Below are 24,753 nucleotides of genomic sequence, written 5' to 3'. Positions count from 1 at the left end.
CATACCAGACCACCAAACCTCTTTATGTAGGAGGCAGCTTCATATCAGACCACCAAACCTCCTTATGTAGGAGGAGGCAGCTTAATACCAGACCACCAAACCTCCTTATGTAGGAGGCAGCTTTATACCAGACCACCAAACCTCCTTATGTAGGAGGCAGCTTTATACCAGACCACCAAACCTCCTTATGTAGGAGGAGGCAGCTTTATACCAGACCACCAAACCTCCTTGTGTGTAGAATGGGAAGGGAATAGTGAGTTAAGGTGCATCATAAGGAGGCAGTGTTGGGAGGTTTCAGGAACTCTGAATGGGGATGTGTGTATAGCTCCGATATCTCCTACTTGATGTTTAAATGATGTTGCATTAACAAAAACACGTGAAGGCATGTAGTATGTAGTATTTTAAACGGCTGTGTTTGGAGTCAACTAGGATTTCTTACCGTTTGCACTCTGGTGGTACGGGGTGAGTATACCACACTAAGTGCAGATAGTAGTATCAGTTGTATCAACCTCCCATTGAATCAGAAACCTCTATGTTCCGACTTATTGCGAATGCACCTTTAACCCTCTCCTAAGAGTGTGTCTCGCTACGAATTAAGAGTGCGTCATCAGAGCCCATTTCACAGCGACATATAAATAAAGACATCTTAGACATCCTGTAGTAACTTTAATGAGTCTCTTTGTGTTGTGGAGATTTCCCCGCTGATGACAGTGAGCTCCAATATGAAGGCCGTCAAGACGTCGTCATCTTAAGAGGGGCACAGAGATGACATCATAGGAAGCATGAAAAATGGCAAAGTCTTTGCGCAAACTCGTTTATTTTCTGTCCTTTTCTGAGAATCCACCGCCGACTCCTCCCGGTCCTCAGAGAAAAATGGAGGGTGCGTTCCAATCCGCCGCACTCCCTGCCCCCTGGAAGTATGCACTTGTACACTTGTGTGCCCTAGCCGTGCGGTCGCCCGCTCTTGCCTCCAGGAGGACACTTGGGGATTTGCTTGTGTAGCAGAGGTCAGGGGTCACTTGGCACCGGCAGGCACTTTCTTAAAGAGTGAGTTTACAGCGAGGGGCTTCCATCGCAAGGGTTCCCCCTCGCTACACTCGCCCCCCGCTCAAAACTCACTCCGGTCTCCACGGCGACCCAGGCTGCGGAGCCGCTGTGGTTTTGGCACGAGGAACATCTGTCCTCCTACGACCTCCGACCCCTCCGCTCACTATGAATTGAAAATGGGGGACCCTGATGTAAACAAGACAAAAGTCTTTCTCTGGTCTGCATCCACTTAACAATTGTGTGTATTGAGCCGCACTGTATTGTACCCATTCTGCAATCTGTTAAATAAAGTTTTCATTCATCATTCATTCATTCATTCACACCGGCACCTCTCGACCATGTGTGTCAAAACACCACCTGAAGGATCCACCAGGTGGCGGAGTGGAGGCATCTTTAACTTAAGAGTGAGTTTACACCAAGGGGGCGACCGCTGCAAGGTTTCAACCTCGCTACATATTAGGCATATTGTGCAAGTCTAGCATTCCACAGCACTGTTCTAGTATGGACTATACAACTATACACACTTTGTGGGCTCACAGCGTGGGTGGATATTGGAACACAGGCGGCGGGGCTAGCTCATCGGGCCAGAGTCGACAAGTGCACAAGTGCACAAGTGCATACTTAAGGGTTGGAGTGTAGGTGGATATTGGGACGTAGTGAGACGTAGCCAGCTGGCCAGAGTCCCCGTCTCTCAAGATAGCTTTAGTTAACAGAGACAGGCTGGAGGGACTAGCTAGCTAGCAGGACAGCTAGCTTAGTTAGCAGAGGCCCATGCCTCCAGGTCGGCCATGTCGTCTTCATCGTCGTCCTCCTTATTCTTGACAACAGCTGAAACACACACACAAACACAACATGGGATTATTTATAAATGAGTTTAAGTTTTCACTGTGTGTCTGTGTTGGGGTTTGTCTAGAAGGGGATTGACCCATCCTCGGCTCTTGATTCTAGGTGTTTGTTCTAGCCAGAGCCATAGATGGACAGAGTTTGGATATTTTGTTTGTCCAGGTTGTACAATGGACACTGTGTTTCTCTAGAACTAACAAGTGTTGATAGTGTGTTACCTGGTCTAGAAGGTAGTGGTGCAGGAAGTATGCTGGGTAGTGTGTTACCTGGTCTAGAAGGTAGTGTGTTACCTGGTCTAGAAGGTAGTGTGTTACCTGGTCTAGAAGGTAGTGTGTTACCTGCTCTAGTAGGTAGTGTGTTACCTGGTCTAGAAGGTAGTGTGTTACCTGGTCTAGAAGGTAGTGTGTTACCTGGTCTAGTAGGTAGTGTGTTACCTGGTCTAGAAGGTAGTGTGTTACCTGGTCTAGAAGGTAGTGTGTTACCTGGTCTAGAAGGTAGTGTGTTACCTGGTCTAGAAGGTAGTGTGTTACCTGCTCTAGTAGGTAGTGTGTTACCTGGTCTAGAAGGTAGTGTGTTACCTGGTCTAGAAGGTAGTGTGTTACCTGGTCTAGTAGGTAGTGTGTTACCTGGTCTAGAAGGTAGTGTGTTACCTGGTCTAGAAGGTAGTGTGTTACCTGGTCTAGAAGGTAGTGTGTTACCTGGTCTAGAAGGTAGTGTGTTACCTGGTCTAGTAGGTAGTGTGTTACCTGGTCTAGAAGGTAGTGTGTTACCTGGTCTAGAAGGTAGTGTGTTACCTGGTCTAGAAGGTAGTGTGTTACCTGGTCTAGTAGGTAGTGTGTTACCTGGTCTAGTAGGTAGTGTGTTACCTGGTCTAGTAGGTAGTGTGTTACCTGGTCTAGTAGGTAGTGTGTTACCTGGTCTAGTAGGTAGTGTGTTACCTGGTCTAGTAGGTAGTGTGTTACCTGGTCTAGTAGGTAGTGTGTTACCTGCTCTAGTAGGTAGTGTGTTACCTGGTCTAGAAGGTAGTGTGTTACCTGCTCTAGTAGGTAGTGTGTTACTTGGTCTAGAAGGTAGTGTGTTACCTGGTCTAGAAGGTAGTGTGTTACCTGGTCTAGAAGGTAGTGTGTTACCTGGTCTAGAAGGTAGTGTGTTACCTGGTCTAGAAGGTAGTGTGTTACCTGGTCTAGAAGGTAGTGTGTTACCTGGTCTAGTAGGTAGTGTGTTACCTGGTCTAGTAGGTAGTGTGTTACCTGGTCTAGAAGGTAGTGTGTTACCTGGTCTAGTAGGTAGTGTGTTACCTGGTCTAGAAGGTAGTGTGTTACCTGGTCTAGGAGGTAGTGGTCCTGTAGGCACGCTGGGTAGTGGAACGTCTTCTGCTCCTTGTATCTCTAGCAGGTTCTTGTCGAGTTCCTCCTGTTCGAGTTCCTCCAGTTCTGCCAGAAGCTCGTCCTTAATGAACACAAAGACACAACGTCAGCTTCACTGGCCGTGTGTGAAAGTAAATGCTAATCGTCTCTGTAATTCAGACACAGACAACGTTTGACTCTACTTGATCTGTGAAGCACAGATACTTGCGTGGTTAACTGAACCGGTGCACTGAAGAACCATATCACTTTTTAATCATTTGGACAGCCCTTGTATTAGCAGTTGTAAATTCAACAGGAACAGAAAGATAGACAGAAAAACAGACAGACGGATAGGACAGACAGAGACAGACAGACAGAAAGACAGACAGAACTGAACAGACAGATAGGACAGACAGACAGCCAGACAGACAGGATCGACAGACAGACAGACAGGATCGACAGACAGACAGACAGAACATAACAGAACAGACAGATAGGGCAGACAGACAGACAGACAGACAAGACAGACAGATGGAACAGAACAGACAGACAGATGTAGACTCACCTCATCAAAGTCTTCCCCGAAGCCGACAGGTCTGGAGATGGCATCAGAGATCTCCGCGGCCAGTTCCTGCTGCTCTGTGATGTCCGCCATCAGGTCATCCACCTTATCTATGTCCCTGCACGCGCACACACACAATATATAAACAGTTAGGTTTTATATAGAAGCTTGTTATATCAACATGCATTACCTGAGGAGAGAAGAAAGAAGAAGAGAGGAGAGAATGAGAGGAAAGAAGAGGAGAGGAGAGGAAAGAAGAGGAGAGGAGATTAGATAAGAGGAAAGAAGAGGAGAGGAGAGGAAAGAAGAGGAGAGGAGAAGGCTCTTTCTCTTACATGCTATCATGAGCCGTCTTCATGGCTTTAGCAGCAAAGCCCATGTTCTTGAGGACCTCTGTGTTGGTGTTGGCGTTCTCCAGCGCCTCCCTCTGGAACTCAATGGTGGACAGCGTGCCGTCAATCTGAGTCAGCTGCTTCTCATAACGCTTCTTCCTCTTGAGAGCCTGCAGAGCGGCTGAGAGAGAGGGAGAGAGAGAGAGAGAGAGAGAGAGAGAGAGAGAGAGATTTAGTCATTTAGCTGACACTTTTATCCAAAGCGACTTACAAGTTTTGTACAATAAGACAGCAGGAAGGGTACAACTCTATCAGCTGAGTAACAATGTTCATCAAAGTGCTGAGTGTTACAGTGTAGGTTAGTTTATTAGGACAAGTGCATGACAGTAAGGTTAGTTAGGGTTAGAGAGAGAGAGAGAGAGAGAGAGAGAGAGAGAGAGAGAGAGAGAGAGAGAGAGAGAGAGAGAGAGAGAGAGAGAGAGACAGAGACACAGAGAGAGAAACAGAGACAGAGAGAGAGAAACAGATAGAATGAGAGAGACAGACAGACACATTTATTGTTTTCAATGTTTATAGATATTGATGTAACTGTCACACTCATAGGAATAACACAATGTGTATTCTGTTTAGGCAGGATTTCCTCTTTAAAGGAACATTCCAACATTGTGGCCCTCCCCCACACTCAAGAAGATTGATATAAGTTTCATCTCTGCGAGTCCAGTAGCCCCAGAGAGAGGTCCAGGTGCACGATAGCCTAGCTTAGCACAAGGACTGGAAGCAGTAGGGAGCAGCTAGCCTAGCTTAGCACAAGGACTGGAAGCAGTAGGGAGCAGCTAGCCTAGCTTAGCACAAGGACTGGAAGCAGTAGGGAGCAGCTAGCCTAGCTTAGCACAAGGACAGTGGAAGCAGTAGGGAGCAGCTAGCCTAGCTTAGCACAAGGACTGGAAGCAGTAGGGAGCAGCTAGCCTAGCTTAGCACAAGGACTGGAAGCAGTAGGGAGCAGCTAGCCTAGCTTAGCACAAGGACTGGAAGCAGTAGGGAGCAGCTAGCCTAGCTTAGCACAAGGACTGGAAGCAGTAGGGAGCAGCTAGCCTAGCTTAGCACAAGGACTGGAAGCAGTAGGGAGCAGCTAGCCTAGCTTAGCACAAGGACTGGAAGCAGTAGGGAGCAGCTAGCCTAGCTTAGCACAAGGACTGGAAGCAGTAGGGAGCAGCTAGCCTAGCTTAGCACAAGGACTGGAAGCAGTAGGGAGCAGCTAGCCTAGCTTAGCACAAGGACTGGAAGCAGTAGGGAGCAGCTAGCTTAGCTTAGCACAAGGACTGGAAGCAGTAGGGAGCAGCAAGCCTAGCTTAGCACAAGGACTGGAAGCAGTAGGGAGCAGCTAGCCTAGCTTAGCACAAGGACTGGAAGCAGTAGGGAGCAGCTAGCCTAGCTTAGCACAAGGACTGGAAGCAGTAGGGAGCAGCTAACCTAGCTCTGTCAAAACCTACATAACCTGACAGAGATTCTCGTCCGACTCTGGGGAGGATGGCAAATATGTGTATTTCCCAAAATGTGTTCCTTTTAAGTGTCTTAATGAGACTACGGTGTTTGCTGTAGAGGAATCCCAGTCTCTGTGTGTGGAGACACTGTGCTCTAGAAACAGACTTGATGATCTGCTCAGTATGTGAAAAACTGCTGCCTCTGGAAATGGAAACGCTTGGGAACCCCATGTTGATTACACTGCCACCTAGTGGCCCAGCGAGGCTCCTTCACATCATCGTGTGACCTCTGAACTCCATCGTCTATACTCTAGGCTCTGTTGCCCAGACTGAACAAACTCTGATCATCAGTGTATCCCTACCTACTGCTTTCCCTGCCTACAACTGCCCTACACTGTAATCCTAACTACATACCTCAACCTATAGTCTACCCTTATTACACTGTATGATAGCCATGTATAATAATAATAATAATAATAATAATAATAATAATAATAATAATAATACTATACCATAAATATATCCATCTATATCTGTATGAATATATCTGCATATATTCCTGTGTACATGCCTGTATACATACCCACTCTGTGCATTGTACACATTGTATACTATATCTGACTGTATATATCCCTTACCTACTCTTATTGGTTATACCACTGGCCAGTATGACATACTGATACTACCATAGTGTATTTATACCTGTGTATCACTGTACATAGTAATAGTGTACATACATCAGATTAGCATATATACTCAAGAGTAATTTTATCATATATATTCCATATAATCACTTGTTACACTGTATATATACACTGTATATTAGACACCTGTATATTAATGTAATATTATGTTAATGCTCTTTACTCTTACCTTGCACACTAAATTTGATTGCCTATATCTATTGTAACGTATCATTTAACCAATAGGGCATACAGATCCTCATCTGCACCTTTGTTTACACTGTTTAGATAAGATATTTATATCTTTCATCCATTAACCTGCCCATCCCTCCCCTCCCCCTCCCCCCTGCCGCTATGACGCCCCAAATCTCCGCAGGGGGGTCAATAAAGGAATATCTTATCTAGTTAGATACCAACTTCTTTTCATTGTACATTGATGACAATACATTTGATTAATGTAATATAATCACGAGACCGGACATGTGACTGACTGAGCTGCCTGGCGTGCCGCTCCTCTGAGCAGGAACTAGGCCTGAGCTGCCTGGCAGACCTCCCTCCCCCTCACCACAGTGCTGCGAGACTGTGGGACTGTGGGGTATAAGGTTTCCACACACATTATTTACTATTTAAACCAGGGGTTCTCAAACCTTTTTATACCATGATGACCCCATTTTATTTAGGATATTTCTTTGGCAACCCCCACACTTAATGTATCGCGTAATTTCAACGTGGAATTAAGGAATATCAAAATAAAAGCACACGTTGTTGAACTTGATCATGCATATTTATTAGAACATTTTATTACAGCACTATGTTTAGGGATGGGTACCTTTCACATTTGAACCGATACCGGTACCACCGGTACCTGTGAATCGATACCGGTACCCAACGGTATCTTTTTTTGGTACTTTAGTCTCAAGAAATTATTAATTATTACCTCAGTTGTAAAAAAAATCCAAACTTCAAATAACTACAATTTCGACAGTTTTCGGCTTGTCATTGCTCCGACTGCTTTGTTGTTGAATCAAGTGAAATCCTAGGTAAGCATATATTGTGCGTGTGAACGTTGACATGAAAAGAAAAAAGTAAAAAAAAAGAAAAAAAAAGTAAATTTTTTTTTTTTTTTTTTGGTTTCTCACTTGATTCGATACTCGGTAGTACCGACGTGTTTCGGTTCGGTACCTCAAAAGTACCGAATTCGGTACCCATCCCTAACTATGTTATCCATACACAGAGAGAGAGAGAGACAGAGACAGAGACAGAGAGAGAGACAGAGACGGAGAGAACACACACACCAGTCTTGTGTTTGCCAGACATGGAGGTATGTATGGTGGCATCACAATATCAGACAGGCCCACCATAGATTTCCATGACAGATAAATTAACACTGAAAGTACTGATTATGCAGCTTGTGACACTTCTTTTGACTCCACTGTGTGTTAGGTATTTGGGATATTTGGGAGTAGGTCACCGGGCCCCTGTCTGTAGCTGCCCCTGTCTGTAGCTGCCCCTGTCTGTAGCTGCCCCTGTCTGTAGCTGCCCCTGTCTGTAGCTGCCCCTGTCTGTAGCTGCCCCTGTCTGTAGCTGCCCCTGTCTGTAGCTGCCCCTGTCTGTAGCTGCCCCTGTCTGTAGCTGCCCCTGTCTGTAGCTGCCCCTGTCTGTAGGTCCCCGGGCCCCTGTCTGTAGCTGCCCCTGTCTGTAGCTGCCCCTGTCTGTGGGTCCCCGGGCCCCTGTCTGTAGCTGCCCCTGTCTGTAGGTCCCCGGGCCCCTGTCTGTAGCTGCCCCTGTCTGTAGGTCCCCGGGCCCCTGTCTGTAGCTGCCCCTGTCTGTAGCTCCCCAGGCCCCTGTCTGTGGCTGCCCCTGTCTGTAGCTCCCCGGCCCCTGTCTGTAGCTGCCCCTGTCTGTGGCTGCCCGGCCCCTGTCTGTAGCTGCCCCTGTCTGTGGCTGCCCCTGTCTGTAGGTCCCCGGCCCCTGTCTGTAGCTGCCCCTGTCTGTGGGTCCCCGGGCCCCTGTCTGTGGCTGCCCCTGTCTGTAGGTCCCCGGCCCCTGTCTGTAGCTGCCCCTGTCTGTGGGTCCCCGGGCCCCTGTCTGTGGCTGCCCCTGTCTGTAGGTCCCCAGGCCCCTGTCTGTAGCTGCCCCTGTCTGTAGCTCCCCGGGCCCCTGTCTGTAGCTGCCCCTGTCTGTAGCTGCCCCTGTCTGTAGGTCCCCGGGCCCCTGTCTGTAGCTGCCCCTGTCTGTGGCTGCCCCTGTCTGTAGGTCCCCGGGCCCCTGTCTGTAGCTGCCCCTGTCTGTGGCTGCCCACTGCTCCTAAGTGTTTGGATGGGTCACATGCAGAGGATTTAGAATCAGATGATTTAGAATCAGAGGATTTAGAATCAGATGATTTAGAATCAGATGATTCAGAACCAGAGGTTTTAGTACCAGATGATTTAGAACCAGAGGATTTAGTACCAGATTATTTAGAACCAGAGGATTTAGAACCAGAGGATTTAGAACCAGAGGATTTAGAACCAGAGGATTTAGATCCAGGGGATTTAGGACAATATTATTTAGAACCAGATGATTTAGAAGAGGATTTAGAACCAGAGGATTTAGAATCAGAGGATTTAGAACCAGAGGATTTAGTACCAGATGATTTAGAATAAGAGGATTTAGAATCAGAGGATTTAGAACCAGAGGATATAAAGGTGTATTTAGAACCAGAGGATTTAGAATAAGAGGATTTAGAAGCAGGGGATTTAGTACCAGATGATTTAGTACCAGATGATTTAGAATCAGAGGATTTAGTACCAGATGATTTAGAATCAGAGGATTTAGAACCAGGGGATTTAGAGGTGTATTTAGAATCAGATAATTTAAATTAGAACCAGAGGATTTAGAATAAGAAGATTTAGAAGCAGGGGATTTAGATGTGTATTTAGAACCAGATGATTTAGAACCAGGGGATTTAGTACCAGCTGATTTAGAATCAGAGGATTTAGGACAATATTATTTAGAACCAGATTATGTAGAACCAGAGGATTTAGAACCAGGGGATTTAGAGGTGTAGAATCAGATAATTTAAATTAGAACCAGAGGATTTAGTACCAGCTGATTTAGAATAAGAGGATTTAGATCCAGGGGATTTAGGACAATATTATTTAGAACCAGATGATGTAGAACTAGTGGATTTAGAATCAGATGATTACGAAGTGTATTTAGAAGTAGAGGATTTAGCAGCAGATTATTTACAAGCAGATGATTTAGAATCAGAGGATTTAGGAGTGTATTTGGAAGCAAAGGATTTAGAAGCAGAGGATTTAGAAGTTGTTATCTTTTTTCCCCTCCTTTTTCCGATTTTTCTCCCATCCCACCCTTCCTGGTTGTTGCGCACTTTCCCCTACTGTTGGTCCGAGAGGCCGGAGACTGTCACATGCTTTCCTCCGACGCATGTGCAGCCTGCCGGCAGCCAGCCTGGCCGCGCAGATTCTCACTGGGAGAGTGTAACGTGTGGGAGGCCGCACTACCTCTCTCCAGATCCTACCCTTGCTGAGCAGGCGCCCCGACCGAACTGTAGGGGTCGCTGTCCACAACGCCCAGGACCCACCCGCCAGCTTTCCCACCCTCTAATACTGCAAATTGTATTAGTGTGAACGGCCAGCCAAGCTGGTGACAACGCCGGGAGCTGGATTCGAACACGCGAATCCAGCATCTCCGGCGTTGGTGACGAACGCAATCTCCGCTACGCTACCTGACCGCCCATATCAGGCATTTCTAAGAGAACCTGTATGGAAATGCAGTCAAGAGACCGTGTCTGGCTGTTTCTCTAGCTATGGCAGAAGTTCCAAAGTAGCAAGAAAATGTCTGGCTATGAGAAGTGAGCCCAGAGTCATGGGTAACCCTGAGCTAAATTTATACAGGGAGAAAACGTCAGAGCGTTCCATAGTGAGCCGATTTCTAAAGGTTTAATGAAGCAGTAAGAGGGTGAAAATATGAAAAACACAAGACATTTTGTTATGAGAGACAGACAAAACATTCTGTCTGTACGCTAGAGAATTTATGCCCAGTACGCTGGTTTATTACATTCATTGTAATAGGATGAACATATAAGATTATGATATATGATTTACTACAATAAAGTATATTTAGAAGCAGAGGTTTTAGAAGCAGGGGATTTAAAAGTAGAGGATTAGGAAGTGTAAGTGTATTTAGAAGTATATTTAGAAGCAGATGGTTTAGAAGCAGGGGATTTAAAAGTAGAGGATTAGGAAGTGTAAGTGTATTTAGAAGTATATTTAGAAGCAGATGGTTTAGAAGCAGACGAGTTAGAACCAGATGATTTGGAACCAGGGAGAGAGAGCAACAAGCTAAAGGAAGTGATGAGATTGGAACTTCCTGTTAATCTGAAGACACGCCCCCACCCATCCTGTTCATCTGAAGACACGCCCCCCATCCTCATGTTCATCTGAAGACACGCCCCCACCCCTCCTGTTCATCTGAAGACACGCCCCCACCCCTCCTCTTCATCTGAAGACACGCCCCCACCCATCCTGTTCATCTGAAGACACGCCCCCACCCCTCCTGTTCATCTGAAGACACGCCCCCACCCCTCCTGTTCATCTGAAGACACGCCCCCACCCCTCCTCTTCATCTGAAGACACGCCCCCACCCCTCCTCTTCATCTGAAGACACGCCCCCACCCATCCTGTTCATCTGAAGACACGCCCCCAGCCCTCATGTTCATCTGAAGACACGCCCCCACCCCCCAGTTCATCTGAAGACACGCCCTCCAGCCCTCATGTTCATCTGAAGACACGCCCCCACCCCTCCTGTTCATCTGAAGACACGCCCCCCTCCTGTTCATCTGAAGACACGCCCCCACCCTCCTGTTCATCTGAAGACACGCCCCCACCCCCTGTTCATCTGAAGACACGCCCCCACCCCTCCTGTTAATCTGAAGACACGCCAGTTCATCTGAAGACACGCCCCCCTCCTGTTCATCTGAAGACACGCCCCCACCCTCCTGTTCATCTGAAGACACGCCCCCACCCCCTGTTCATCTGAAGACACGCCCCCACCCCTCCTGTTAATCTGAAGACACGCCAGTTCATCTGAAGACACGCCCCCCAGCCCTCATATTCATCTGAAGACACTCCCCCCCACCACCCCAGTTCATCTGAAGACACACCCCCACCCCTGTTCATCTGAAGACACACCCCCACCCCTGTTCATCTGAAGACACGCCCCCACCCCTCCTGTTCATCTGAAGACACGCCCCCATCACCCCAGTTAATCTGAAGACACGCCCCCACCCCTCCTGTTCATCTGAAGACACGCCCCCACCCTCCTGTTCATCTGAAGACACGCCCCCACCCCCCAGTTCATCTGAAGACACGCCCCCACCCCTCCTGTTCATCTGAAGACACGCCCCCACCCCCCAGTTCATCTGAGGACACGCCCCCACCCCTCCTGTTCATCTGAAGACAGGCCCCCACCACCTCAGTTCATCTGAAGACACGCCCCCCCAGCCCTCATGTTCATCTGAAGACACGCCCCCATCACCCCAGTTAATCTGAAGACACGCCCCCACCCCTCCTGTTCATCTGAAGACACGCCCCCAGTGCCCCCCACCCCCCAGTTCATCTGAGGACACGCCCCCACCCCTCCTGTTCATCTGAAGACACGCCCCTACCCCTCCTGTTCATCTGAAGACACGCCCCCACCCCTCCTGTTCATCTTAAGACACGCCCCCACCCTCCTGTTCATCTGAAGACACCCCCCCACACCCTGTTCATCTGAAGACACGCCCCCCACCACCCCAGTTCATCTGAAGACACGCCCCCCAGCCCTCCTGAGAGAGACAGCATTCTGAGCCACAGCATGACTTCCCCTGACAAACATCTGTGTAATCTAGGGATGCTCGATATTGGCTTTTTTACCGATACCGATATACCGATATTGTCCAAATCTTAATTTCCGATACCGATATCAACCGATACCGATATATGCAGGGTTCCCCCCCCAACTTTTTTTTTATAATTTCAGGTAATTACATGACATATCTATTGTTGTGGAATTAACACAACATTATGCATACTTTTGACAATAAATAAAATCAGAATTTGTTCTTACTTGCTTGCCTGGGTAAATAAAGGTTATAGAAATGTCAAAAAAAAAATTAAACAGATACCGATATTTTCCGATATCACATTTTAATGCTGATATAGGCCGATAATATCGGACATCCCTAGTGTAATCAGATTACATCTGCAGAACCCCCCCCCACACACACACACACACACAAGTTAGGATAATGTGGGTCACTATAAACTGATTATGTCAGAAAGCAAACCGAGGGACTGATAGACAGGGAAAAAGAGGACGGACAGACAGGTAAACTGAGGGACAGACATACAGGTAAACAGAGGATGGACTGACAGGTACACTGAAGGACAGACAGACACAGACAGACAGACAGGTAAACTGAAGGACACAGACACAGACAGGTAAACTGAAGGACAAACAGGTAAACTGAAGGACAGACAGACACAGACAGACACAGGTAAACTAAACAGACAGGTAAACTGAAGGAGAGACAGACACAGACAGGTAAACTAAACAGACAGGTAAACTGAAGGACAGGTAAACTGAAGGACAGAGACAGACAGGTAAACAGAGGATAGACAGGTAAACTGAAGCAATACAAATACATTTATACACAACATCTGTTTTAAGATAAAGGAGTTTGATAGTATTCACTGAGGATTGCCGGATAATGTTGATATTTAAAGTAAACATAAAAAAAGGGAGAGAGAGAGTAAAGTACCAAAAAAATGTACTGTTGGGTACGGTATTGATTCCCAGGTAAAAAAGAAAAATTTCCAGGCTTGGTGTCCCAAGCAGACCCACCGCATAGGCCAGATGCAAGCCGCATTTTACAATAAACCTCTGTTGGGCTGCTTGCTTTACAATTTTTTTTTTTTTTTTTAATATAATCGCAAATTGAACTCGCAATCGCAATATCTGTCAGAAAAATCGAAATTAGATATTTTCCCAAAATCGTGCAACCCTAGTGTAGACCAGGATTTAACCCCTGGTCGTCAAGAGAGGAGGGGAGATGAGGAAGATGAGCTGGTGCTGATGGGGAGTGAAGATGAGCTGGAGGACGGACCATACAGTATATACCCCTAGTAGGGCTGCAACTAACGATTATTTTGGTAATCGACTAATCTAACGATTATTTTTGTCACACCCTCAATCTCTGCTTCCTGTGGGCATGGCTCCTTCTCCAATGCATGTTTTACCTCACATGCTCAAGTCTGCACACCTGTGAATGTCACCCTGTTGTCCAGTCCCTCTGCCTTAACAGTTAACTTAACATAACATGATGATCCCATAGCAAATTAAAATAATGACTCATGAAACATTTGAATTTAGATCTTAAGCAACTTTAAATCAAAATGTATTTGAACAATACAACAATCACTCATAACAAGATCAATAAATTAAATAATACAAATTAAAGTGGAAGTGTTTAAATAACTAAAAAAATAATATAGCAGACTTCTTAGCTTAACATCCCAGGGAACTAATGGGATAACTAGGGATGTTGTTTGCTCCTGACAAGAGTCTCAAAGTCTGGGGTGATGGTAGACAAAGCAACTCTGAGGTCATGCTCAATGTCCAATCTGTTCCTCTGGTTTGTCTTCAGCTGGACCAGAGCTGAGAAGCCACTTTCACAAAGATAGGTAGTGCAAAAAAAATAAATATATATATATATATATATATATATATATATCATTTTTTTAATAAATTTTGTATGACTAATCGACGCAAAGAATTCTGAGTTTTTATGATCGTCGTCGTCGATTATGTCGACTAATCGTTGCAGCCCTACCCCACACACACAAATGCACACACACTGTGTTTAAGTTATTAAATCATAATGATTGTCCAAATATCTGTTGGTTTTATAATTTTTTTCACAACTATGTTTCCGACAAGTAAGTTTAGCTTTCGGACAAGTAAAATATCTGAGCCAATCAAAAAGTTAATGTCAAGCCGTGTAATGTGATTGGTTCCTGGTCATGAAGCGATGTGTTCCAGTATAATGTGATTGGTTCCTGGCCATGAAGCGATGTGTTCCAGGCTTCCAGTGTAATGTGATTGGCGGTCTATTTCTGGGTCAGTAACATGGTTATGATCCAAGCTGATCACATCACATCATTTTCACAGCTTTCTAACAGTGAAGGTTGAAGCGGTTCATGTCGATTTCTCTTCCTGTTTCATTCACATCGACCTCAGTAACGATACATGAAACCATAATAAATTTTTTCAAAACACCAGCGTAACAATAAACATGTTATCCACCGTTGGCCGTTAACTCTTTCACTACCACACTACCAAATGGTTAAAACCCAGGGTTTCCCATTAATTACCTAGACTGTGGCCAATAGGGATGTATCAATAGTATTGGCAGTGGTAGTAGTCGTAATAGTAATCCACTATATATTTTTTATTTTCTAAAAAATAAACCAGTTCAACACAGGTAACCACTTTTGCTTAATTTCTTTGATGGCTCAAATGTATGCTCTAGTCCAGTGGTTCCCAAACCTCTCCTTGAGGCACCCCAGCCGTTCCATGTATTTGTTAAATTCCACCACCAGCACACCTGATTCAACTAATCAAGGGCTAGTTAAGTTGAATCAGGTGTGCTGGTGGTGGAATTTAACAAATACATTGAACAGCTGGGGGGCTTCGAGGAGAGGATTGGGAAGCTCTAGTCGATTTTGTGTTTTGAGCACAAAGTTCATCATAGATCTGGCCTCTTTATTTTGCTCTCAAAGTGCACCAGATTGATGCATTTAACTTTAAAATGTACACACAAAAAAAAAGGGGGTCGGAGGTTCACCCCCCATAGTCTCTGAAAATCCTGTGGGAAACACTCAAACCCTTTCACTGCGACAATACATAAGGTTAAGTGTGGTAGTGAAAGGGTTAACTATTAGGGGTGCACCGATATATCGGTCGGGTATCGGTATCGGCCGATAAGTGCCTTGTTGACTGCTATCGGCCTATAAGCTCAAATGTGCCGATAGCAGTCGCCGATAACTAACCATCAATTTGTGTAGCGTCAAAAGGCAAACAAAAAAAAAGTTCACTCGCGACCTACCTGCACAACGCCCGCCGTCCCCCACACACACACACAAGCTACTGCATCAAAGTTACTATTTATGATTAACAAGGCATTCGTTTTGTGGCATTAACGTTATATAGTTAGTGTTACACGGACAATAACATCAGCATATTATTATTACCCATAGCAGCAAGGCATTACTCCGAGTCCGTTCATAGCCGGGAGGCAGAAGACTAATGTTACTGGTGAAAATGTGATTTACGTTGGAATACTCCTTTGCCAACTTGCTTTACTTTGCTTGCAGGTCTGCAGCCATTATTGCTGGATTATGAATAGCCCCAACTTTAGCCAACGTAACGTTATGGCTAAACCTTTAACATTAGTTAACGCTAGCTTTCGGTTAGCTGTTCAATGCTAATAACACAACCAAGCGAACCCATCAGAGCTCCCCATCAACACTGCTCTGTCGGGAGGATGGCATTTAAGAAAGTATCTGCTGTTAAAATGACACAAACATTCGTTTTGTGGCATTAACGTTATATAGTTAATATTATTACATCAGCATAGTATTTACCCGAAGATAGCAAGCAAGCCGTTCATAGCTCGGTTCCATTCCGTTGCTCATTCCGTACCCAACTACACATTCTGCAATCTGTTAAGTTTTCAACCAGACAAATGTATAGAAAGGCTTTGTTTTATTATAACATTTGTTGCAGTAAAATCATTGTGTCTCGTTTGGCCATCCTGTGGAGCGCGCTGGTCGGCGGGCACTGCCGGGCAGCTAACGTATTAGCTTGTTGTGGTTCTGAGTTTGACTCGCATTCTCGCAAGCAGATCAATGGCGGCATGCCCCGAAGTAGAAAATGAATAAACGCTTGCCGATTGGTGGTAAGAACAGCAGGAGGTGGGTGCTAGCGGTGTGGCGTAATTGGCCGAATCGACTGTCAATCAAAATGGTTCCATTGCATTGGTTGAAAGCTCTGGTTGAGAGAATAGTATCCCGCTGCAGGCCGCCAGAATGGTTCCATTGCATTGGTTGAAAGCTCTGGTTGAGAAAATAGTATCCCTCTGCAGGCCGCCAGACGATACTGGGAGAGGGATCAGTGATACCATAAACATATTTCTTGATGTTTCCTTTTTTTAAGTAAGTAAAGAGGCCTACAAATACAAACATACACATACAAATATACAGTAGTTTAATTATTTTTTTTTTTTAAATAAAATATTTAAAAAAATTACAAATACTTATTTTTTGCCACAAGTATCGGTATCGGTATCGGTATCGGCCGATTGTGTTAGTTGAACAATCGGTATCGGTATCGGTGGCCAATTTTCATATCGGTGCACCCCTATTAACTATGTCATGTATGTCCCTATGTCATGATGTAATGTATGTTGTGTATGTCATAAATGTTACTATGAATTGAAAATGGGGGACCCTGATGTAGGGCTGGGCGATATGACGATATTATATAAATATCGGGTACAGTTCATTAACGATACACTTTTTAAACGTATCGTGGATATCGTGATGTTTTGCCCAAGAGGCTTGTGTTGCGTCAATCTGGTCCACACGTTGACACTTTTGAACAGCGCCGCCCCACACACACACTACTGCATCAAAAGTTACTACTTATGATAACAAAGGCATTCGTTTTGTGGCATTGACGTTATATAGTTACACTTTCAATAACATCAGCGTATTTACATAGCAACGACCGAGGTCGACCTAGATATAGCAAGCATTAGCCGTTCATATCTCAGCCCGTGCTGACTCCGTTGTGCCCATTCTGCGGTCTGTTAATAACGTTTTCAATCAGACAGATGTATGGAAAGGCTTTTATTATAACATCCGTTGCAGTAAAATCATTATGCCTCCAGTCGTTTAGTCATTCTGCAGAGCTAAAAAGCTAAACGTCGGCCGCGGCGAGCTACCGCTGCCATTGTTGTTTTCATTGAGCTCTCCATGGCGGAAGTAAAAAATTAATACGCGCTTGCCGATTGGTGCTAAGAACAGCAGGGCGGGTGCAAGCGATGTGACGTAATTGGCAGACGCAACTGTCAATCAAAATGATTCTGTTTGCCGACTGAATGAATAAACGTTATTAACAGATTGCAGCATAGGTACAATACAGTACAGCTCAATACAACAACAGTCAACAGTGGACTGGAGGATGCAGACCAGAGAAAGACTTTCGTCTTGTTTACATCAGGGTCCCCCATTTTCAATTCATCATATTTCATATCTAAATCATATAATATCTCATTGCTAAATATATGCAATATATAATCTAATAATCCAATAATCTAAATCTAATATATAATATAAAAATGCTAAATGCATGGGTATTTTATTTTGTCTTTAATGTTAGCTTGCAAACTCAAATACTGTCTTGGTAAGCCTCATAATGAATTGTTTGGGGAAAAAAAGAAAAACATCGTGATGCGTATCGTGTATCGCCGAAAGGTCAGAAAATATCGTGATATCATATTTAGGCCATATCGCCCAGCCCTACCCTGATGTACATTTACATTTACATTTAGTCATTTAGCTGACGCTTTTATCCAAAGCGACTTACAAGTTCTGTACGACAAGACAGCAAGAAGGGTACAACTCTATCAGCTGAGTAACAATGTTCATCAAGTGTTGCGTGTTACAGTGTAGGTTAGTTTATTAGGACAAGTGCATGACAGTAAGGTTAGTCAGGGTTTTTTTTTTTTTTTTTTTTTATCATTTCAGATAATGGTTGAAGAAGTGAGTCTTTAGTCGACGGCGAAAGATTGGATGGGATTCGGCTGTCCTAACTGGGATGGGTAGTTCATTCCACCATTGTGGGGCAAGGACTGAGAATAGGCGGCTTTTCTTTGATGACCCTCCCGGAGCTTGGATAGGAGTAGGTCTGAGGCGGCCAGAAGATGCAGAGCGTAGGGGTCTTGAGGGTGTGTAGTTAGAGACCATTGACCGGAGGTAGGCGGGAGCGGTTCCCTTTGCTGCACGGTATGCTAGGTCGAGGGCCTTGAAGCGGATACGTGCAGCAATGGGGAGCCAGTGCAGGTCCCTAAGAAGTGGGGTGACATGGGCCGACTTCGGTAGGTTTGATATCAGGCGGGCCGCTGCGTTTTGAATAAACAAGACTAACGTCTTTCTCTGGTCTGCATCCCCTTAACAATTGTGTGTATTGAGCTGTACTGTATTGTACCCATTCTGCAATCTGTTAATAAAGTTTTCATTCAACCTTCTGTAGTGTGGTAGTGAAAGAGTTAACCTTCTGTAGTGGTAGTGAAAGAGTTAACCTTCTGTAGTGTGGTAGTGAAATAATTAACCTTCTGTAGTGTAGTAGTGAAAGAGTTAACCTTCTGTAGTGTGGTAGTGAAAGCGTTAACCGTCTGTAGTGTGGTAGTAAAAGAGTTAACCGTCTGTAGTGTGGTAGTGAAAGAATTAACCTTCTGTAGTGTGGTAGTGAAAGAATTAACCTTCTGTAGTGTGGTAGTGAAATAATTAACCTTCTGTAGTGTGGTAGTGAAAGGGTTAAGAAGACTCTAGCAGGAGCACTCATTCAAGGGTACTACGACTATGCTTGCACCTCATGGTACCAAAGCACCTCAAAGGCGCTAAAAACAAAATTACAAACATCTCAAAACAAACTGGTCAGACTACTGCTTGACCTTACTCCTAGAACCCACCTCACCCCTGCCCACTTTGACAACCTAGGATGGCTTAGAGTAGACGACAGAGTACAGCAACTTGCAATGGGCCTGGTCTACAAGATACACTACACGACCAAGGTACCCATGTACATGACTAAATACTTCCCAAAGGTCAGTGAATACCACGATCACAACACCAGAGGGAGCTCCACAAATCATGTTAAACCCAGATTCGGCTCAAACAAGGGACTAAACACGTTTCGCAATTATGCCACATCAATGTGGAACGCCCTACCCAAAGCTGTAAAGGAATGTGAATCACTACCCACTTTCAAAAACACTCTCAAAAAACACCTAAGGGAGACTGCAACTCGAAACTGGCCCCTGTAAATGTCCGAACACAACCCCCGCCAATGTACAGTAAATTACCAAGTATGGTCTTGTCAATAATCCAATGTACAGTGTTGTTTGTACAGTTGTACAGTGTCCCCCACCCACCCCTCCTACCCACCCCCCCCCCCACCCACCCAACCACCTCCAATGTACAGTCCAATGTACAGTCCCATAATCCAATGTACAGTGTTGTTTGTACAGTTATACAGTGTCCCCCACCCCTCCTACCCAACCCCCCCCCCCCCCCCACTCCTACCCAACACCCCCCCCCCCCCACTCCTACCCCCCCCCCCCCCAACCACCTCCAATGTACAGTCCCACCCCCACCTACCCAATCCAATGTACAGTTTCTACGCCTAATGTATATACTCTTTTCTTTCTGGACTCTTTTTGTATCACAAATACAGTACTGTAATTGCATAAATGTATGGTATGTCATAAATGTATAGATGTAGCAGTACTGTCTATCTGTATGTCATGTATGTCATATATGTTACGATGAATTGGAAATGGGGGACCCTGGTGGAAACAAGACGAAAGTCTTTCTCTGGTCTGCATCCCCTTAACAATTGTATGTATTGAGCTGTACTGCACTGTACCCATTCTGCAATCTGTTAATAAAGTTTTCATTCATTCATTCATTCATTAACCTTCTGTAGTGTGGTAGTGAAATAATTAACCTCCTGTAGTGTGGTAGTGAAAGGGTTAACCTTCTGTATTGTGGTAGTTAAAGGGTTAACCCTCTGTAATGTGGCAGTGAAAGGGTTAACCTTCTGTAGTGTGGCAGTGAAAGGGTTAACCCTTTGTCGTGTGACAGTGAAAGGGTTAAGCTCTCGCTGTAGCAGCACATGAGCCTGTCGACACGCTGGAGCAAAAACTGAGACGGAAGAGCGAGAATGTTTTGAGGAAGAAAGACAGTCTGAGATTGCGCAAGAATTGCAGAAGTTGTGGAGATTTATAAAACATGCAGCAGGACAGCAGCTCCACTCTCTGTTCTGAACATGCAGCTCCACTCTCTCTGTTCTGAACTAGGCTAGGCTAGCTTGCAGCCGGATAGCTTTGCGACCGAACGCACAGAGAGGAAATTGGTATCTACCTTCTTGTCCGACTCTGGAGAAGACGGTGAGCACGTTTTCCATAAGATCGGCGTGTTCCTTTAAGACGGGTGACTACTAGGGCTGTACCGAATGTAATTTACCATTCGAAGCTTCGAATGTCTATAAAAAAAATATTACTGAATCCTCAATTTGAATAAAGTGATTAATCTGATTAAATTAGTCTCTTTTATTAAATCAACTTTCTTTAATGAATATAACTCATCAGTTTCGTCAACATAAATAATCCAATAAGGGCACGGTTGGTATGAAAGTGATGGTGACGTCTTATAGTATAATATTAGTGTAGCCTAATATTTAACTGCAACTGTGAATCTGGTTTAAACAGATTGAATAGACAAAGAAATATATATATATAAAAAAAAATGGATGTGGGGACAAAAATGTCCCTGTTGGTCATTACCTATAGGCCATTACAGGGTAGAATCTGCTGAGCGCGTCTCCTGTGTATTGTTGTAATGACCAACAGGGACCGATAGGGAGCGCAGTGATCGCTGGACGCACCAGCCATTTTGCCAAGGTTCGCTCCGTGAGTACACTCGTTTTATGAAAATGATTTAAAATGTTTATTAGCAACTCCGAGCTTCCAGACCCCATCGTGAAGCTGTGTTAGACCCATATTGTACGCTGGGTATCTTTGAAATTCAGATCTGATGTATTTTTGACACACCCCGAGCCCCGCGATCACGCTTGGTTGTTTCTTTACTGGGTAATCGCGCCGTAAATATAAGTGACTGCGGTCACAAAAGCCCCAGGCTTGCAAACCGAAAGTCACGAAAGGGGCTAAGGGGTAGTTGGTATACAATCAGCACTCACGCAACGCATCATTACACTAGCACATATGTCAGTTAAGCGTACAATCATGATGAACTGGAAGATCCAAAAGCCAAATTGTTTTTGCATGAACACCTGGATGAGGGATTTCATGGACATGGACCTATTGTCAATGGAACGAGCAGCTTCGACGCTCGCTGAACATGACCATGGAGAGGACGGTCCCTGGATCTATATAAGGACATACTTGGAGAATAGTTATGACTGAAAGTAGAAGTGTTTGATCTGCACCCCCCCCCCCCCATTTTGTTTGTTGTTGTGTTTTGTCTGTATTGTACTGTTTGTGACTGAGTTTAGTTTTATCTGTATTGTACTGTACTGTTTGTGAGTTTAGTTTTATTTGTATTGTACTGTTTGTGAGTTTAGTTGTCTGTATTGTACTGTATTGTATTGTTTGTGAGTTTAGTTTTATTTGTATTGTACTGTTTGTGAGTTTAGTTTTGTCTGTATTGTACTGTACTGTACTGTTTGTGAGTTTAGTTTTATTTGTATTGTACTGTTTGTGAGTTTAGTTGTCTGTATTGTACTGTATTGTATTGTTTGTGAGTTTAGTTTTATTTGTATTGTACTGTTTGTGAGTTTAGTTTAGTCTGTATTGTACTGTATTGTATTGTTTGTGAGTTTAGTTTTATTTGTATTGTACTGTTTGTGAGTTTAGTTTTGTCTGTATTGTACTGTATTTATGTTGAGCTGTTTTGTGTTTCAAACTATTAATTAAAAAAAAAGAAGACTGGCGACAACAAGGCTCTGTCAGCTGTTTGAACGGGACCGCTGACAAGAGAACCATCCGGAAAATCAGGTTGTGTGGTATCTATGCAGTCAGAACTTCAGAAGGGCTCTCATTATCACTACTTTAAACATAGACTAAAGCAAAGAGTTGTATATAACTTGGGACAACGCTAGTTCCACTGGTTGGTTGTGACAGATATCACCTCGTCGTTGCGCAACGACACCTCGCCTTGCTTGTTGACAGGCGGCATGTTTACAACACAGTCTGCGGACTAATGGTGGTGAAACTAAGTAAACAACTAAAGACGATCTTCATGCTTTATGAGCCCACGCTGCCGCTCGGAATCACCGGAAAGACCGGAACTAAACCACCACAACCTTTAGGCTAGATTAGAACTTCTCCAAGACAATGGGACTTGAAAATACCATCAAATGGAGGCAGATTTGATCTGATTTCAGATCAGATTTTTATCACTGTACATATTAATACTAGAACACTGTACATACATCTGATTAGCACCATTACCCAATACCCTGTAATGTATATTTTACTGTATATATATTTAGCCACCTCCCTCTGTCTGTACATACCTGCATATAGGCTGAATCCTTTTTTATTATCTATATCTAGGCCTATATCTGTACATCCCAACCCTTACCTACTCTTACTAGTTACACTGCTGGCCAGTATGACTTGTTATTACTATAGTGACTTTATACCTGTATCACTGTACATATTAATACCACAACTCTGTACATACATCTGATTAGCACCATTACCCTGTAATGTATATCTTACTGTATATATATTTAGCCACCTCCCTCTGTCTGATACCTGCATATAGGCCTAATCCTTTTTACATATCTGTGTAGATACTATCTAGGCCTATATTTGTACATCCCAACCCTTACCTACTCTTACTAGTTACACTGCTGGCCAGTATGACTTATTACCATAGTGTCTTTATACCTGTATCACTGTACATATTAATACGACAACGCTGTACATAGATCTGATTAGCACTATTACTCAGTAGTACTAATTTTATATTATTCTATATCCAGTTAAATCACATGTACATTGTATATTACTATTGCACTTTACTGTTACATTTGCACAGTGGTTGGATCTGTCAAACTTATTTTCGTTGTACTGTACTTGTGCTGTATGAAGAGACAATACATTTTAATCTAATCTAATGATAACGTTTGGGGACTAGAACTATTTATTGATTGATTGATTGATTGAAAATGTTATTAACAGATTGCAGAATGGGTACAATACAGTACGGCTCAATACACACAATTGTTAAGGCGATGCAGACCAGAGAAAGACTTTCGTCTTGTTTACATCAGGGTCCCCCATTTTCAATTCATCATAACATATGACATACATGACATAGACAGTACTGCTACATCTATACATTTATGACATACCAGATTTACAAATACAGTACTGTTTGTGATACAAGAAGAGTTTAAGATGTTCTCTTGTCTCCTTCGTCATATGAAGTGTAGAATATAACCCCCTGCCTAGACTGTACTGTGGGCCTTCACAGGGACTGACAGCCACAGATCATATAACACTAGTGATATTAATAACTCAGTCTGACAGCAGTTGAGTTGAGCTCAACTTCCTGGTTCCTTCGCCCTGCGGCTCAAACGAACTTCTCCTGGGTCCTGAAAACACCCGAGTCTAATAATAATAATAACAACATAACAACTATATATATGTGTCTCTCACCTCGTTTGTTTTTCGTGCCGTTCCTCTTGGCGGTCAGCAGCTCCTCGTCTATCTTCTTCTCGAGGAAGTCCTGCTTCTTGCTGAGCATCTCTTCCGTGTCCCTCAGTCTCTGGATCGCCTCCTGCGGGGTCGGTCCCTTATTACCTCCTTTACCGCCGCCGCCGAACAACTTCGCGAATACCGACATCTTTCTGTTGTTGTTTAAACGTCAAGACTAATGGTTGAATTAGCGACAGCCGCGTATGAAATAGTGAACGACGTGTTGTAGTTAGTTAAATGTCTCTCCGTCGCTCCCAGGGAGCAGCTGCCTCGCTGTTGTTATGATTTCTTCTTCTTCTTCCTCGTTGCCACAGACAGGCCTCGTGACGTCAGCACGTCACCGACCGCTGCGTGACTCAATAGCATGCAGCTGCAGAGCCGCAGAGCCAGCGGCGCTCTCACTGGCCGCGCTCTGACGGCCGCGCTGTGAGGGCCGCTCAGCAGCGCCACCCACCCAACGGGCTGAATTCGAGTATTGCACTGTGCGGGCACAGCTGTGAGATCCGCGCGAGGCCAGATATCTTGAATGAATGCGTTTATTTATTTCGAACATAAATTGAAAATAAATAATAATAAAAAACTAGACAATTCCACAATGGGGAAATTGTGAAAGTGTGGGTGATGATGCCTGTGCACCGCAGGCCAATGGGAGAGGGTCTGTATTGTCTCTGTATTGTCTCTTTCCACAGCAAAACGGTAGGCAAGGCACCTTGGTTGAGAAATGCAGGCTTCAATCTATGTTGTTTAGTCTATCTGTTCAGTACTGCTCAGCACTGTTTTAAGATGGACACTGACCTCTTCTTCTTCTTCTTCTTTAGAATTTCCGGCAGTGTAGACGCATC

General features: G+C 44.4%; 1 protein-coding gene across 1 annotated transcript; it reads right to left on the bottom strand.

The window, feature by feature from the left end:
* Positions 1-653: 653 nt before the first annotated feature.
* On the bottom strand, positions 654-24,210 carry LOC311231002 (charged multivesicular body protein 4c-like). Its single transcript, XM_084317468.1, has 5 exons — positions 23,873-24,210; positions 4,134-4,311; positions 3,802-3,916; positions 3,213-3,339; positions 654-1,875 (listed from the first exon to the last, which is right to left on the bottom strand). Exons 1-5 carry the CDS (start codon positions 24,057-24,059, stop codon positions 1,802-1,804), a joined length of 681 nt encoding a protein of 226 aa, XP_084173594.1. The 5' UTR covers positions 24,060-24,210; the 3' UTR covers positions 654-1,801.
* Between the last annotated feature and the right edge of the window lie 543 nt (positions 24,211-24,753).

The sequence above is a fragment of the Notolepis coatsorum genome (genome assembly GCF_963971535.1).
Source record: "Notolepis coatsorum genome assembly, chromosome: 6".
Classification (NCBI taxonomy): Eukaryota; Metazoa; Chordata; class Actinopteri; order Aulopiformes; family Paralepididae; genus Notolepis; species Notolepis coatsorum.
This window is presented reverse-complemented; position numbering and strand designations above follow the sequence as displayed.